This window comes from Eptesicus fuscus, chromosome 2 (genome assembly GCF_027574615.1).
Source record: "Eptesicus fuscus isolate TK198812 chromosome 2, DD_ASM_mEF_20220401, whole genome shotgun sequence".
Lineage (NCBI taxonomy): Eukaryota > Metazoa > Chordata > Mammalia > Chiroptera > Vespertilionidae > Eptesicus > Eptesicus fuscus.
The window spans coordinates 117,400,817-117,415,327 of record NC_072474.1 but is presented as its reverse complement, the minus strand read 5'-3'; the positions used below and the strand labels follow the sequence as shown (position 1 = coordinate 117,415,327).

The 14,511-nt window shown below is 61.8% G+C and overlaps 1 protein-coding gene across 1 annotated transcript in view; it reads left to right on the top strand.

Moving 5' to 3' along the window:
* Nucleotides 1-1,453: 1,453 nt before the first annotated feature.
* The window catches only part of PCGF3 (polycomb group ring finger 3), a 30,231-nt gene continuing 17,173 nt past the window's right edge, over nucleotides 1,454-14,511 (top strand). Inside the window, exons 1-5 of the mRNA XM_054708815.1 lie at nucleotides 1,454-1,618; nucleotides 11,336-11,373; nucleotides 11,639-11,783; nucleotides 12,561-12,678; nucleotides 13,718-13,814. Of these exons, the coding sequence (XP_054564790.1) occupies nucleotides 12,570-12,678; nucleotides 13,718-13,814 (206 nt within the window). The 5' untranslated portion in view covers nucleotides 1,454-1,618; nucleotides 11,336-11,373; nucleotides 11,639-11,783; nucleotides 12,561-12,569. The remainder of the gene's footprint in view (nucleotides 1,619-11,335; nucleotides 11,374-11,638; nucleotides 11,784-12,560; nucleotides 12,679-13,717; nucleotides 13,815-14,511) is intronic.

The following is a 14,511-nucleotide window of genomic DNA, read 5'->3' as shown; positions in this document are numbered from 1 at the left end:
GTCCAATTTCGTTCTTTCAACATGGGAATGTTCATTTTTTCCCAGCAACACTTGTTGAAATGACTTCTTTCTCCATGGAATTGTCGTAGCACCCTTCTTGAAAACCAATTGATCTAAATGTCAGGATTTATATCTGGGCTCTCAATTCTAATCCATTCATCCACTTGTCTCTTCTTAGGCCAGCACCACACTGTATTGATTACGGTAGCTTTGTGGTAATTTCTAAAGTCAGGAAATGGGAGTCCTGCAACTTTGTTCTTCTTTATCAAGATTGTCTTGGCTATTCTGGGTCCCTTGAATTTGCATATGAATTTAGGCTCAGCGTGGCAATTTCTGCAGAGAAACCAACTGGGTTTTCATATGGATTGTGTTGAATTTGTAGATCAAATTGGGGGACATTAATATCTTAACAATATTGGCTGCAACCATGGTGGTAGATATCTTCCTGTTTATTCAGACCTTCTTTGATTTCATTCAGCAATGCTCGGTAGTTTTCAGAATCTCAGTATTGCACTCTCCGGTTACATATGTTTGCAGGGCTGGCTCCCTCTGTGTCCCTTCGGTTCCCATCCACCTCGGCCTCCCCATCCAGCTGCTCCCCTCTATTGTCCCTGCCGGAGTGTGGAGCCCACTGGGATTCACCATCACTGTTTAAAGCTCCAGGGCGGGGTCTGAGCAAAGGTGGACACAGGGGAGTTGTGGGGTCAGCCCGGCTACCCACCGTCCAGGAGCCAAAGGCAGGGCTCCTGTCTGTCCACAGGGCCCCTGACTAGTGCGCAGCGGGCGCTCCGTGCTAGTTGCCAAGGACAGGAATGCAGGAACGACACCGCCTCCGCCGGAGGAAACCCTGGTCCAGGAGCAGCAGCAATCAGCGTGAGCTGCGTGCAGGGTCCCAGGCCCCACAGGCCCCGCGACTGCTGTCCCAGCGCCCACCAGGCTCCTCCGGGCGGCCTCTGCCAACCCGCCCCCGCCAGGCCCTATCTCCACACGGCCCCGCCCCAGACCCCGCCCCTTCCGGACCCCGCCTCCACCCGGCCCCGCCCCCGCCAGGCCCCGCCCCCGCCAGCCCCATTCCAAAGTCCCGCCTCCGCCAGAACTCCGCCCCGTTCCGCCTCCACAAAGCCCCACCTACGCCCAGCCACGCCCCTTCCGGACCCCGCCTCCGGCCTCACCTCTCCGACCCCTTGCGGGTCACACGTGCCCAGGGAGTCCTCCGCAGAGCCCGCCCCGATGTTCCCTCCGGACACGCCCCCTCCGACCCCGCCCACACTCTGAGCACGTCCCTCCCACGCCCGGCCCCTAGCACCCGCCCCTCCCCCGGCGCCTCCGAGCCCCGGCAGAACGCGCCTGCGCCCTTTGGCCACGCCCCGCCCCGCCCCCGCCCGGCCCCGCCCCCGCCCGGCCGCCGGGTGGGAGCTGGGCCGCGCAACGCGCATGCTCCAAGCGCGGCGCCCCTGACTCGGCGCTCGGCTCCGTTCGGGCATTTCCGCCTCTTTGTTTTAAACTCCGGACGGGTTTTTTTCTCCGGCTCTTGGGGGGGACCCGGAGGGAGCGGCGCCCCCTCCCCTCCCGGCGCTGCCCCCGCGTGCGCCCCGCTCGTCCGCAGCCGAGACGGCAGGTCAGTGAGTCCGCGCCCCGCCCGGCCTGGCCCGCGGCGCCCGTCGCTCAGGCCGCGGCCTCGGCCGTGTCCGGGCCCGGGAGGCTCCGAACCCCGGCCCGGCCCGCAGGCCCCCGGAGTCCGAACCCCAGGACACGCCGCCGGGGAGGGCCGACCGCGGCACCAGCGAACGCTGGACTCGGGACAGTCGCTGAGAGCGTCCCCCGCGGGATGGGCATCGAGGAGGGTCCGCGACCAGCTCGGGTCACGGGGAGTGCGGGGACCTGGGACTGGGCAGACCCTGGGACTGGGCAGGACCAGGGCGGGCGGGACCCTGGGAGGGGTCGCCTGGGAGGTCTGCACTGGGACAGGCCGTGGAAAGGTCAGGACTCGGGGTACACCCACTCGGAGGACTGGGACCCCAGATCCAGAAAGGCCGGATCCTGGGGCAGTCCTGTGAGTCCTGGGACCTGAGACAGCCCCTCCCCGAGGCCGGGACCCCCGGACGGTCCCAGCAGGCAGGGCTTGAGCCATGTGACAGGCTCTGGGGGTGAACAGGGCCCCACAGAGGCCCCTTAGGAGGGTGGGGGTGCTGGGGCAGGACCGTGAAGGCCAGGCTCTCGGGGAGGGCCGGGAACCTGGTAACAGCTGGGCTTGGAGACGGGTCTCAGCCAGGCCAGGACTCCGGACAAGTGGTGGGAAGTGCCCAGGCCTCACTAGGGGACCATACGGAGTGCTGGGACCCAAGCCAGGCCCCCAGGAGTTGGGGCCCTGAGACAAGACCCAGGGGTGCCCCGAAACTCCCCAGCTCACTCAACTGGACCCTCGTGCTGTGAAGGCTCTCGAGCATCAGGGACCCTGGTCACCTGGGCCCCACAGGTGCACACCCTCCCTGAGGCCCCTGAGCACAGAGACATCTGAGCACCAGGGCGGGCCTGCAGACCTCTGACCTTCAGCAGGTGCCGCCTGGCTGGGTTGGGGCCCATCCCCCCCGGCACTGGGGATTCAAGAGGGCTCCTGGTCCACGCTGGCTCCCAGGCCATCACTGTGCCCACTCCCCGGACCAGAAAGCTGCCCCCTGTTCTCCCAGCCCCTGCTCCTGGGCTCCTGGCCTGGCCTTGGCCCGTGGTTAGTGCCTGGCTCTCCCTCTGGTGGTGTCACCAAACTCACCCCATTCTCCAGGTCCTGGGGATGCACACCCCGCCCCCCCATCCTGAGTCCGGAGGTGTTTCCTGTGTCTAGGAGGTTCCGGGAGGGGTGGGTCCAAGCCAGGAGTTTGGGCTTCCGACGTGTGTGTGTGTGGGGGGGGGGGGGCAGTGGGAGGAAAGTTGGAGCAGGCCAGGGTGCATGTCGGGTGACTCAGGTACCTTCTCCACTTCAGGAAGGGGACATGTCAGAGGAACTGGGATGGGCCCTTTGCTTCCCTGAAACCTGTAACTCAGGGTGTCATCTAGAACTTGCCTCTGTGCTCCTTGAGGTCGGAGTGGTGATGAAAAAGTAGGGTGCGCTGAATGCTGCCCTTCGCCTGGGAAGGGCTCAAGGAAGTATCCTGTAAGGGGCGGGGGGGGGGGCGGGGAGGGCTTGAGAGAAGGGAAGGCCCCCAGACAGGGGCCTCACTCAGCCCCTTGCCTGGCGCTGGCCGCCTGGCGCGAGGTCAGCGGGCAGCACTGGGACTGAGGCGTGCGAGCAGGAATACGTGAAGAAGGATCGGTTGCCTTGGGCTTGCAAACTTAGCCAGCCCTGGGCGGTAGGTGAGATAGAAATCTGACTGCGGCGGCGTGGGCTCCCAGGAGAGGTCCTTGAACTAGTCAGTTCAGAATTTCATTTTGTGCCCCAGCGTCACTTGGTTATCGGGAGAAAGCACGTTAGATGCTCACATTCATGTTTCCTGGGACCAGTCTTCACCGGCCGTCCCCACGGAGTCCAGGTTAGGAAAGTTTATCTGCCGGAGGGAACCACACAGCTTCCTCAGTGCGACTTCTGATTCCTTTTAAACACACACTTGACTTCATTTGCTCTGCGACGTTTTGGAAAAGGCTTGCAGTATTTTGTTGGGCTAGGCTCTGTATTTCCCCACTTTTGGATTTTTTAATTTAAATTCTTTAGTGTTTAAAGTATTACATATGTCTCCTTTTCCCCCCACTGACCTCCCCCGGCCGCTCCCCGCCCCTCCCCCCCCCCCCCCCAACACACACACACTTTTGGGTTTTTAAAGGTGTGGTCAGGCCGGTGGCTGTGGTCTTTATATATTGCTGTCCAACAAATACCCCAAAACGTAGTGCCTTAGGAGAGCAGCAGTTATCCTCTGCGTCTCTGTGGGCCAGGGGTCCGGGAGCCGCTCAGCCGGGTCCCCAGCTGCCCCAGGCTGCAGCCAGGGTGCTGGTGGGAGCTCCATGGAGGGGGGGGGTGCTTCTAGGCTCACTCCTGAGAGGCCAGCTCCCTCCACGGGGGATCCCCTCCACGCGGGCTCTCCTCCACGGGGGATCCCATCCACGCGGGGCTCCCCTCTCCACGCGGAGCTCCCCTCCACGGGGGATCCCCTCCACGCGGGCTCTCCTCCACGGGGGATCCCATCCACGCGGGCTCCCCTCCACGCGGGCTCCCCTCCACGGGGGATCCCCTCCACGCGGGCTCTCCTCCACAGGGGATCCCATCCACGCGGGGCTCCCCTCTCCACGCGGGGCTCCCCTCTCCACGCGGGGCTCCCCTCCACGGGGGATCCCCTCCACGGGGGGCTTCCCTCTCCACGCGGGGCTCCCCTCCACACGGGGGCTCCTCTCCACGCGGGGCTCCCCTCCACAGGGGGTTCCCCTTTCCACGCGGGGCTCCCCATCCGTCGGCTCAGAATGAGCCAGCCACAGTGAGAGGGAGCTAGAAGGAGGCCAGTCTCATGACCTCATCTTGGCAGTGACACCCATCCCTTTTGGCATATTCTGTCTGTTCGAGGCCCAGGGCCCAGCCCACACTTGAGGGGAGGAACTCCACAGGGTGTGGGGATAGGAGGGGCTGGGGTCACTGAGAGGGGGACTAGGAGGGGCTGGGGTCACTGGGAGGGACTAGGAGGGGCTGGGGTCACGGGGAGGGACTAGGAGGGGCTGGAGTCACTGGGGGACTAGGAGGGGCTGGGGTCACTGGGGGACTAGGAGGGGCTGGGGTCACTGGGAGGGACTAGGAGGGGCTGGGGTCACGGGGAGGGACTAGGAGGGGGTGGGGTCACTGGGGGGGACTAGGAGGGGCTGGGGTCACTGGGAGGGGGACTAGGAGGGGCTGGGGTCACTGGGGGACTAGGAGGGGCTGGGGTCACAGGGGGGGACTAGGAGGGGCTGGGGTCACGGGGAGGGACTAGGAGAGGCTGGGGTCACGGGGAGGGACTAGGAGGGGCTGGGGTCACTGGGGACTAGGAGGGGCTGGGGTCACGGGGAGGGGGACTAGGGGGGGTCACGGGCGGAGATAGAGCCTGCACTTGCCAGGTGTCAGCTAACACAGGGCCTGCCCCTGAGAAGTGCCCCAGGTGGATGGCAGCTGCATGCAGGGAGAGTGCTGTGGAGCGTCTTCAGGCCTGGCGGCTGGATGACCTGAGCTGCCATGTGAGGGGTGAACTACAGGTGGGAGCTCTTTAGGGACTTCCCTGGAGCAGAGCACAGTCCCCGCGGGTTAAATCCTGGGGTGTCCGCGCGGTCGGACTCCTCGACAGCTTCATCCTTTCATTCCTGCCAGTGGTTTTGCTCCAACAACTGTGCACTGGCCTTTGTGAGGCGTCTCTGTAAGAGGTGAGGTCCCGGAACGTCTTGGATGTTTGACCCGTGTAGGAAGCAGCGCTTCCAGAGCCTGTGCAGGCCCGGAGCTCAGGGCCCGATGCTCAGCCGGAAGGTTCCCACAGGGGCTCCCGAAGACCTGTCCGGAGCCCCGCGAGGGAGGCATCTGGTGAGGGATTAGCCTTTGGGTTGGTTGTGTGGTTTAGGTCATAGAGCAAGGTTTGTTCTGAGTCTGTGCTTTTATTCTTTAATCTGTTAAATGGCTGGGTTGGCTGTTTCGTTTGGAGCTTTGTGTGGTTAACGGTCGGAGTCGAATTTGAAGTTGAAAACGTAGTTTTCCTTTGCGGCTGAAATACGTGGAGGTTTGGGAACCGCTTCTTGTCGCCTGCCTGCGTTTGCTGTTGGTCTGGGAGCAGGGAGCCAGTCTCCGCGGTCCAGCAGCTGAGAGAGAGCTCAGCTCGTCATCGTCATCGAGGCTGCGAGGCGGGACCTGTCCTCCCGGGGAGCTGACCGTGGGGCCAGGCGACAAGGCGGGGGAGGCGCGTCTCGCGTGGCGAGGGCGGCCGCCTCAGACGCGTGTTCAGGGCTGTCCGCCGAGGGCAGCGGAGCTTTCCCTGGTAAGAACTAAAACTCACCAGCAAAGAGAGCTCTTAGAAGCCGAGTGGGAGGCCGGCTGGATTTTGAGGAGGGCGGGCGTCCGATGTATGAGGTGAATTCAGGGAGTGGAGGTTAAGTGGGTTTGGTTGCAAACGTATCCGTGTTTGTTGGACTTTGCCACATTGACAGCGGATTCCAGATGAACCGTGGGCAGCTGCCCGAGACCTCCCTGAAGCCCCGCTCTGGCGGGTGTTGCGTGGGGTTCTCGGCAGGACCTGCCCGTCCTGGGTGCTCCACAAAGAATAGCTGGAAGCCGCTGTTCACTGCTCCTTGGTGACTTCCTTTCCTGGCCTTGATCCGAAGGCGTCCTGATTCCTGAGCCCGCAGGATGGCTCTGCTCCCGCCCCCCGCCTGCCTGCCCGCCCGCCTCGCGGGAGACCCAGGCACAGCCACAGGTGCCACGTGAGGGGCCAAGAAGGCTTAGCCGTCCTCTTCTTGGATTTCAAGTCATGTCATCTTACTTTTCTCTCTCTTAAAAACATTTTTATTGATTTCAGAGAGAGGGAGAGGGGGATAGAAACATCAACGATGAGAGAGAATAATCCATCGGCTGCCTCCTGCACACCCGCTGGGGACAGGGCCTGAAACCCGGCGTGTGCCCTGACTGGTATTCGAACCGTGACCTCCTGGTTTATAGGTCGACGCTCAACCACTGAGCCACGCCAGCTGGGCTCATCTTACTCTCCTACCTGTGTTTTATTTGGGGGAAAACACCGTGGAGAAAACGGAAAGGATTATACAGTGAGCACCTGCTACTCCCCCCCACCCCCCTTCCCCGGGTCCCGTCATCGTTTGTCTGGCCACGTTTGCTTCATGTCTTTCTAGACCAGTGATGGCGAACCTATGACACGCGTGTCAGCACTGACACGTGTAGCCATTTCTGATGACACGCGGCCGCATGCCGAGGATGAAACATTTGCTGCTCCTGAGGATGAAACACTTGTGAAATAATGTTTTTTCCTCAAAGTGACACACTACCCGAGTTATGCTCAGTTTTTTGGCGAAGTTTGACACTCCAAGCTCAAAAGGTTGCCCATCACTGTTCTAGTACGTACTTGTTGTCGGATCGTGAGAGTGGCTGCGGCTGACCGTGCATTCCTGAGGGGACTCAGGCAGCAGGGCCAGGAAGGGGGTCTCCTCAGATCTGCGGGACCATCCTCACACGTGGGGCTGGGGCCCTTTTTCTCGAGTTAGCTAGTATCCTGCTCCACATCTCCGGGTGTCTCGAGAGCGTCTTTGGCGGCGATGTCCCCTCCCCTGACACAGGCAGGCTCCCAGCGTGGCCCAGGCCGTGCCCCTTCCTGTCTTCCCATGTCAGGCTCCGCGGCCCCCTGTCATCGCTTGCAGACCGCCTGTCGGGATTTCTGGTCTTCACTGGGGTGCTGTCCCCGCTATGCTCCGCGCCGGAGAGTGCGGGAGAGGCGCGTGCTCCACGCTGTGCTGTCTGGGGTCACGCCCTCCGGGTGGGTATCACTTGGGTTGTGCTGCTGGGCACACCTGTCAGGCCCCGATGTCCAGGGCCTTGGGCGGGAGGAGCCTGCCGGGGAGCAAAGACTGTCAGGACAGCCCTGGAGTCCTGCACAGGAGCCCGGAGCCGGGCCTTTGTCTGGTGACCGACTTACACTGTGTCTCGCTGGAGGCTGACCTCCTGGCCCTTGGGCCCGTTCCGCGCAGGAGTGTCCACGGGCCACTCCATCTTTTTCTGGGGCACACCGAGTCCCGCCGTCGGCTTCGATGCTTTTAGCCAACTCTGTACCCGGCTGAGTGGGTAGAAGGTGTTGGAAGTTGTTCATGGGAACACGACTTTCTCTGTCAAAGAAAGTAACTGCCGTTCCTTCCACAGAGATGGGCCGGCGAGAGGCAGTTCATTTTCCCGGGCCTTTCATCCAGGCACCTGGCGAGACCACAGCCATCAGATGGGGCGTCTCAGCCAGCCCGGCCCCCCAAAGCCAGGGTCCCAGGCTTCCCGGGATCTGAGGTGCGAGATCCTGGTGCTGGTGGTTTGGTTCCGGGCAAGGACCCCTCCCGCTGTGCTCACTGATCTCGACACGGGACCCCGCCATGAATCTAAGCCTAATCGCCCCCAAGGCCCCACATGAGGGGGCACAGTGCAGTGCGTACCAGGGTTAATTAGCCTGTCTTGTCTCTAGGCCGGGAGGGTCATCGCCAGGTGGCGGTTTTGCAGAGTTGGTGGCCACTGTGTTCCGTGCTTGGGAAACGGGCTTTCTTTGGTGAGGAGCGGCCCTGTTTTCTGTGGCTGCGTAACGGACTGCCACGCACCTGGTGGCTTAACAGGGCCCCTACTCACTCGCCACAGGTCTGGGGGCAGCACAGCGGGGCTGGCTCGGGTCACAGAGGCCGAAATAGCACGTCAGCCCGGTGGTGTCTCTGGTCTAGGGCCCTGTCCTTCTCCCTGCGCACTGGCTGGAGCTGGGCTGCCCTCAGCTCCCAGGGCCCAATCCCGTGCCCCGGGCTGTGGCAGCTGACACGGCTCTGCTTTCTGCCCAGCCAGCAGGGCTCATCCCTCTGACGGCCCCTCACCAGCCAGAGAGAACTCTGCTCCGAAAGGCCTGCCATGGGGTCAGGCCACCAGACTCGGCTGCTTTTTTTTTTTAATGTATTTCTATTGATTTCAGAGAGGGTGGGAGAGGGAGAGAGAGCTAGAAACATCAATGATGAGAGAGAACCATTGATCAGTTGCCTACTGCACACCCCCTACTGGGGCTCAAGCACACAACCCAGGCATGTGCCCTGACTGGGATTCGAACCGTGACCTCCTGGTTCATAGGTCCGTGCCCAACCACTGAGCCATACCAGCCAGACCACTTTTTTTACTTTTATTTGTTTCTGTTAATCCTCACCTGAGGCTATTTTCCCATTGATTTTTAGAGAGAGTAGAAGGGAGGGGGAGAGATAGAGAGAGAAACATTCATGTGAGAGAGACACATTGATTGGTTGCCTCTTGCATGTGCCCCAACCCTGGCCAGGGATCAATCCTGTGACCAAAGTGCGTGCCCTTAACCAGAATTGAGCCATGAGCCTGCAATCCATGGGCAAGTGCTCTAACCACTGGGTCACACCGGCCAGAGCTATTCCTAATTCTCTACGTTTTTTAAAAACTCAGGAATGGAGCCCCGGCCGGTGGTTCAGTGGTTAGAGCACCAGCCAGTGCGCCCTGTTCCATTCAAGGGCGCGCACCTGGCCCCAGTCAGGTGCCTGCAGGAGGCAGCCAATCAGTGTTTCTCATTCACATCGATGTTTCCCTCTCTCTCCCGTCCACTCTAAATGCCGGGGGAGAGACCCTCCAGTGAGGATTAACAACAACAGAAACTGGGAATGGGTAATGAATTTCATCGAGTGATTTTTGGGGTACCTTGGGAGATCGTACATCTTTCTCCTTTTGGTCGCAGTTACATGTATTTCTTACATGCACTGCTGCACTAGGGACCTGCTCTCCCGACGGGACACGGCGCCTCAGAGAGCTGCACGCTATGGTAGCTTCCTAAGACGAGGTGGAAGACACTGTCCTTACTGCTTCCCCCGGGGAGTTGTTTGAGCGGGGGGGTCGGGAGAGCCGACCTTGAGACGCGACAGCCGGCTTCCAAGTAGTTCCCGGACTTCCTGGGTTTTCTGTTTACGGCCTCCACCAGGAACGTGTCCTTTTATACAAATCTGCAACTTGGCTGGCACAGACTTGCCCACACTATTCGACTGCTGCTCACGTGTCACGTGTTCAGTGAAGCGCTCACGGGCACCCCGCCCCGCCCCACTCTGCACCTGCGGCCACCTTCCGACCTTACCTGGCCGCTGCGGTTACCGTCACTGCCTCTTCCCCGTGAAGGTGCGGCCCCAGGCACCTGTTCTTGTCTGCCGCTGGCCGAGGCCGGCACTGGGACAGGTTAGGGAGCCACAGCCACGCCACCCGTGCTGGGCAGGGGATGTGGCCGGCACAGCCTCGTGTAAGGGCCCCAGGCCCGCATCTCCCTCCTGCCTCCCTCCCTCTGCCTTTTTTGTGTGAAACTTAATTGAGCTTCAAAGAGTAGTTAATAAAAAATGCAATTATGGGAAAGCTGGGAGTCAGATGATATAAATGGGATGTAATGTGAACTCGAGCTGCGTTTCTCTGGCCCGTGGGTCCACGGCTGTGTTTATCCTCTGTTGTTAAACCCCAAGCATTCGCACGGCGTTAGGGCTGTGACTTCTGTACGTGGTCCTCCCTGAGCCTCGGGCCACTGGCCCGCCACTGCCTTTCCTGCAGCCCCGTGGCCGACCCTTACCCCGCCCCACCTGGCTCCTGTCCGGCAAGGCTCTAGGCCCACTGAGCCTCCCGGGGCTCTCCCTGGTCCCGAATACACAGTGTGCTGTGGGTGTCTAGTCCATCTCCCACAGAGCCCACATCCTCGTCCCCGCTGTGCCCTGAACCCAGAGGGAGGGGCCCCGATGCATGTCCCTGGGCGGGTGGTCCCGAGAGACACCCTGCTCATCACACAGAAGTTATAACAGCCAGAGGCCCAGCCTGCCACCAGGTGCCCCGAAATGCTTCTCCTCCTCCGGAGCTTTCACAGACCCCCATCCTGCCTCCTGGGGCCCTGCCCCGCTGTCCCCCGGCCCCCCACGGTACTCTCCCCTCCCCCCGCCGCACCTGGCCTCAATGACGCCACAGCCACAGAGACCTGCCTGTGTCCCTCTGGTCGACCCTGGCCCTTCACTGTCATTAAGTCTTGCTTTCCTTTGGGTTCCAAGCAAGGAAAGGAACCGACGTGTTCACTGACCAGGCCATTGCCGCAGTGGGGGTCACAGTGTGGGGGGTCACAGTGTGGGGGCCGCAGTGGGGGTCACAGTGTGGGGGTCACAGTGTGGGGGGTCACAGTGTGGGGGGTCACAGTGTGGGGGCCGCAGTGGGGGTCACAGTGTGGGGGGTCACAGTGTGGGGGCTGCAGTGGGGGTCGCAGTGTGGGGGCCGCAGTGTGGGGGTCGCAGTGTGGGGGCCGCAGTGGGGGTCACAGTGTGGGGGCCGCAGTGTGGGGGTCACAGTGTGGGGGCCACAGTGGAGGTCACAGTGTGGGGGTCGCAGTGTGGGGGCCGCAGTTGGGGCCGCAGTGTGGGGGTCACAGTGTGGGGGCCGCAGTGTGGGGGTCACAGTGTGGGGGCCGCAGTGGGGGTCACAGTGTGGGGGCCACAGTGGGGGTCACAGTGTGGGGGCCGCAGTGTGGGGGTCACAGTGTGGGGGCCGCAGTGGGGGTCACAGTGTGGGGGCCGCAGTGGGGGTCACAGTGGGGGGGCCCGGCCGGCAGCACTGGTGACACTGCTGTCTGTCTCTCCACAGGCCCCAGCATGTAGCAGAGGGTCCGGCCACCCATCCAGGTGAGAGCAGCACTGGGTCTCCCTCCGCACGCGGAGGGCTGGGTGTGCCCTGCCTCCCTCGGTGTGGGGCCCTGTGGCCACAGGAAGGCGGCGCCTGGGGACTCCTGAAAGGAGCTTTCTGAGAGCTCGGGGAGAGCGCCGCTGGGGCTGGAATCCACGCGTTCTGCGGGCTCCTTGCTGTGCGGGACTCTAAACATCCCAGCAAGAACTCGGGGCAGGAGTGCACGTCACCCGTGAGTGACTGAACCAGGCTGTTTCTGTGCAGAAAATGGGAAAGGAGCAGAGGAGGGAAGGAAGGCGCAGGGGCGAAGACGCGGAGTGCGGAGCGCGGCAGCCGGGGCGTCTCAGCGGCACAGCCGAGGCCTGAGCGCCCATGCGGAGGGAGCGGCGGACCCAGGCGTCTAGAGGAGGTAATCGTGGGGCGCGCTCAGGGGATGACGTCACGGGGCGGTGCTCACGGGGATGGTGTCTCGGGGTGCTCACGGGGGTGACGTCAGGGGGCGGCGCTCAGGGACAGGGTTGCTCCCTACTGAGGCTTTCTGCCTCCGCCCTGGAAAGCACCTGTGAGAGGCGCAGCCAGGTGGGTGCCCGGAGCGGGCACTAAACTGCAGCTGGAGCTGCTGCCCTGGTCCAAGCAGACAGGCCCCTCCGGAGTCAGTACGCAGTGCGCAGGGTGCTCAGGGCCACCTCTGCCCACCGGTGGCGACAGGCGTCAGGACAGGGCGGTCCTGTCGCAGATGCCGTGGTCAGTGGACACAGGGCCTCCTCTCCAGCTGGGCAGGCGGCCCTCCGGCGGCGCTGCATCCACGCCCTGTCCCTCCCGGCGTTCGTGACCTGGTGTTGTAGACAGTGGCCTCCCTCCCTCGGGCTCTCAGCAGGAGTCCCGTCGCGGTTACGTGTCCCCGTGCGGTGTCGGAGGCGCGCCGCCATCCTTCTGGTCCCCTGGGGTCGCCTGTCACTCAGTAGGTGGTGTCTGTGGGCTCCTCCGCCCTGATCGGCGGGGGCAGGACTGTGCCGTTAGCTGGGAAGGGGCCTGGGCCTGGCCCAGGTGTGGTGCAGCCTCGCCCTCTGCACGCCGAGGCCTCCTGGAGGGACGTGCTCTGACTTCCTTTCTCTGGAACCTGAACCTTGGACGAGATGCACCGGAATATTTCAGATATTAATTAATGTGCATTTTTCTCTTGCAGAAGCCAAAGATGTTGACCAGAAAGATTAAACTCTGGGACATAAACGCCCACATCACCTGCCGTCTGTGCAGCGGGTACCTCATCGACGCGACCACCGTGACCGAGTGTCTGCACACGTGTATGTGAGAATGTTCTAGAATGTGGCCTCTGACAGCCGTGTGCCTGTACACTGTCTGACTGAGTGCACACGTGGCCTCTGACAGTTTCTAGTCATCTGTTCTTGGATACTTTGGCAATTTTTTTTTTAACCACAAGTTTTAGCTCAAGTACAAGGCAGGACACAGAAGCAGGAATAAAAACGATCTTGAGGATAAATCAGAAAAGTGATTTCAAGTTAAAAATACTGTGGGTGTTTCAATAGAGATACCATTTCAGAAAGCTCAGTCAAGTGAAGTTGTGTGATTTGCATAGAACAGACAACTGTGGCGTGGAATTCATTCCTGACGGGCAGGAATGCTTGCTTTCTTACACGTTTTACACGGGGGTCGGGGGCCCCCGCCTTATGTGGTTGAATGGGGAAGGCTCTTGGCTTGTGTGGACGTGGCCCCGCCTGGCAAGCAGCCAGCATGGCTCCCTGGCGATGCAGTTGTTCAGGGCATGGCAGACAGGATCTTTAACTGCGAGTCCTGTAATACCTGCCATTCCTTCTAGCTTTTTACATTGATTTTAGAGTGAGGAAGGGGGAGAGAGACATCGTGTGAGAGAGAAACATCGATTGGTGGCCTCCCATATCCTCCCCGACCGGGACATGCCCTTGGCCGGGAATCCAACCCGCAGCCTCTTGGTGCACGGACGACGCGCCAGCTGAGCCGCCCGGCCAGGGCCCTGTCACTTTTTGATCCTGTGTTTTTCACTTTAGAAAGTAAAGTATTTTCCAGGTTTAGTAGTTTTTTATTTAAAGTGAGTTGTATTTTTAGATAATGGGGGTATAATTTATGTTGTTTTCACTGAATTTCTGATGCACAAAGAAAGTCCTGTGAACTTTCAGGCCAGCATAGCACTGGACCGCGAGCCCAAGTGAGACCGGCCCAGCCGCTTTCCCGCGCTCTGGCCTCTGCTCCTCGTCTCCTCGTGAGGCAGCAGGGGTGCGGCTGACAGTCAGCGCCGGGGGGAGGGCTGGGCCCAGGTCGGACCGGTGACTCTGCCTCTGCCCGCAGTCTGCCGGAGCTGCCTGGTCAAGTACCTGGAGGAGAACAACACCTGTCCCACCTGCAGGATCGTCATCCACCAGAGCCACCCGCTGCAGTACATCGGGTGAGTGCCTGGTGGACACACGGGGCCCGGGGACTTCAGGGCTGCCGTCCGTGGGACTGAGGAGTCCAGCAGGCATTAACTCAGGCCACAGGAGGCCTCGCCTAGAGGGAACTCGGGCCACGGGAGGCCTTGCTGAGGGGAACTCGGGCCACGGGAGGCCTCGCCTAGAGGGAACTCGGGCCACGGGAGGCCTCGCCTAGAGGGAACTCGGGCCACGGGAGGCCTCGCCTAGAGGGAACTCGGGCCACGGGAGGCCTCGCCTAGAGGGAACTCGGGCCACGGGAGGCCTCGCCTAGAGGGAACTCGGGCCACAGGAGGCCTCGCCTAGAGGGAACTCGGGCCACGGGAGGCCTCGCCTAGAGGGAACTCGGGCCATGGGGGGGACTTGCCTAGAGGGAACTCGGGCCATGGGAGGCCTCGCCTAGAGGGAACTCGGGCCATGGGAGGCCTCGCCTAGAGGGAACTCGGGCCACGTGGGGCTTCGCCTAGAGGGAACTCGGGCCACGGGAGGCCTCGCCTAGAGGGAACTCGGGCCATGGGAGGCCTCGCACTGAGGGAACTCGAGCCATGGGGGGACTCACCTAGAGGGAACTCGGGCCACGGGAGGCCTCGCCTAGAGGGAACTCGGGCCACGTGGGGCTTCGCCTAGAGGGAACTCGGGCCACGGGAGGCCTCGCACTGAGGGGAACTCGGGCCA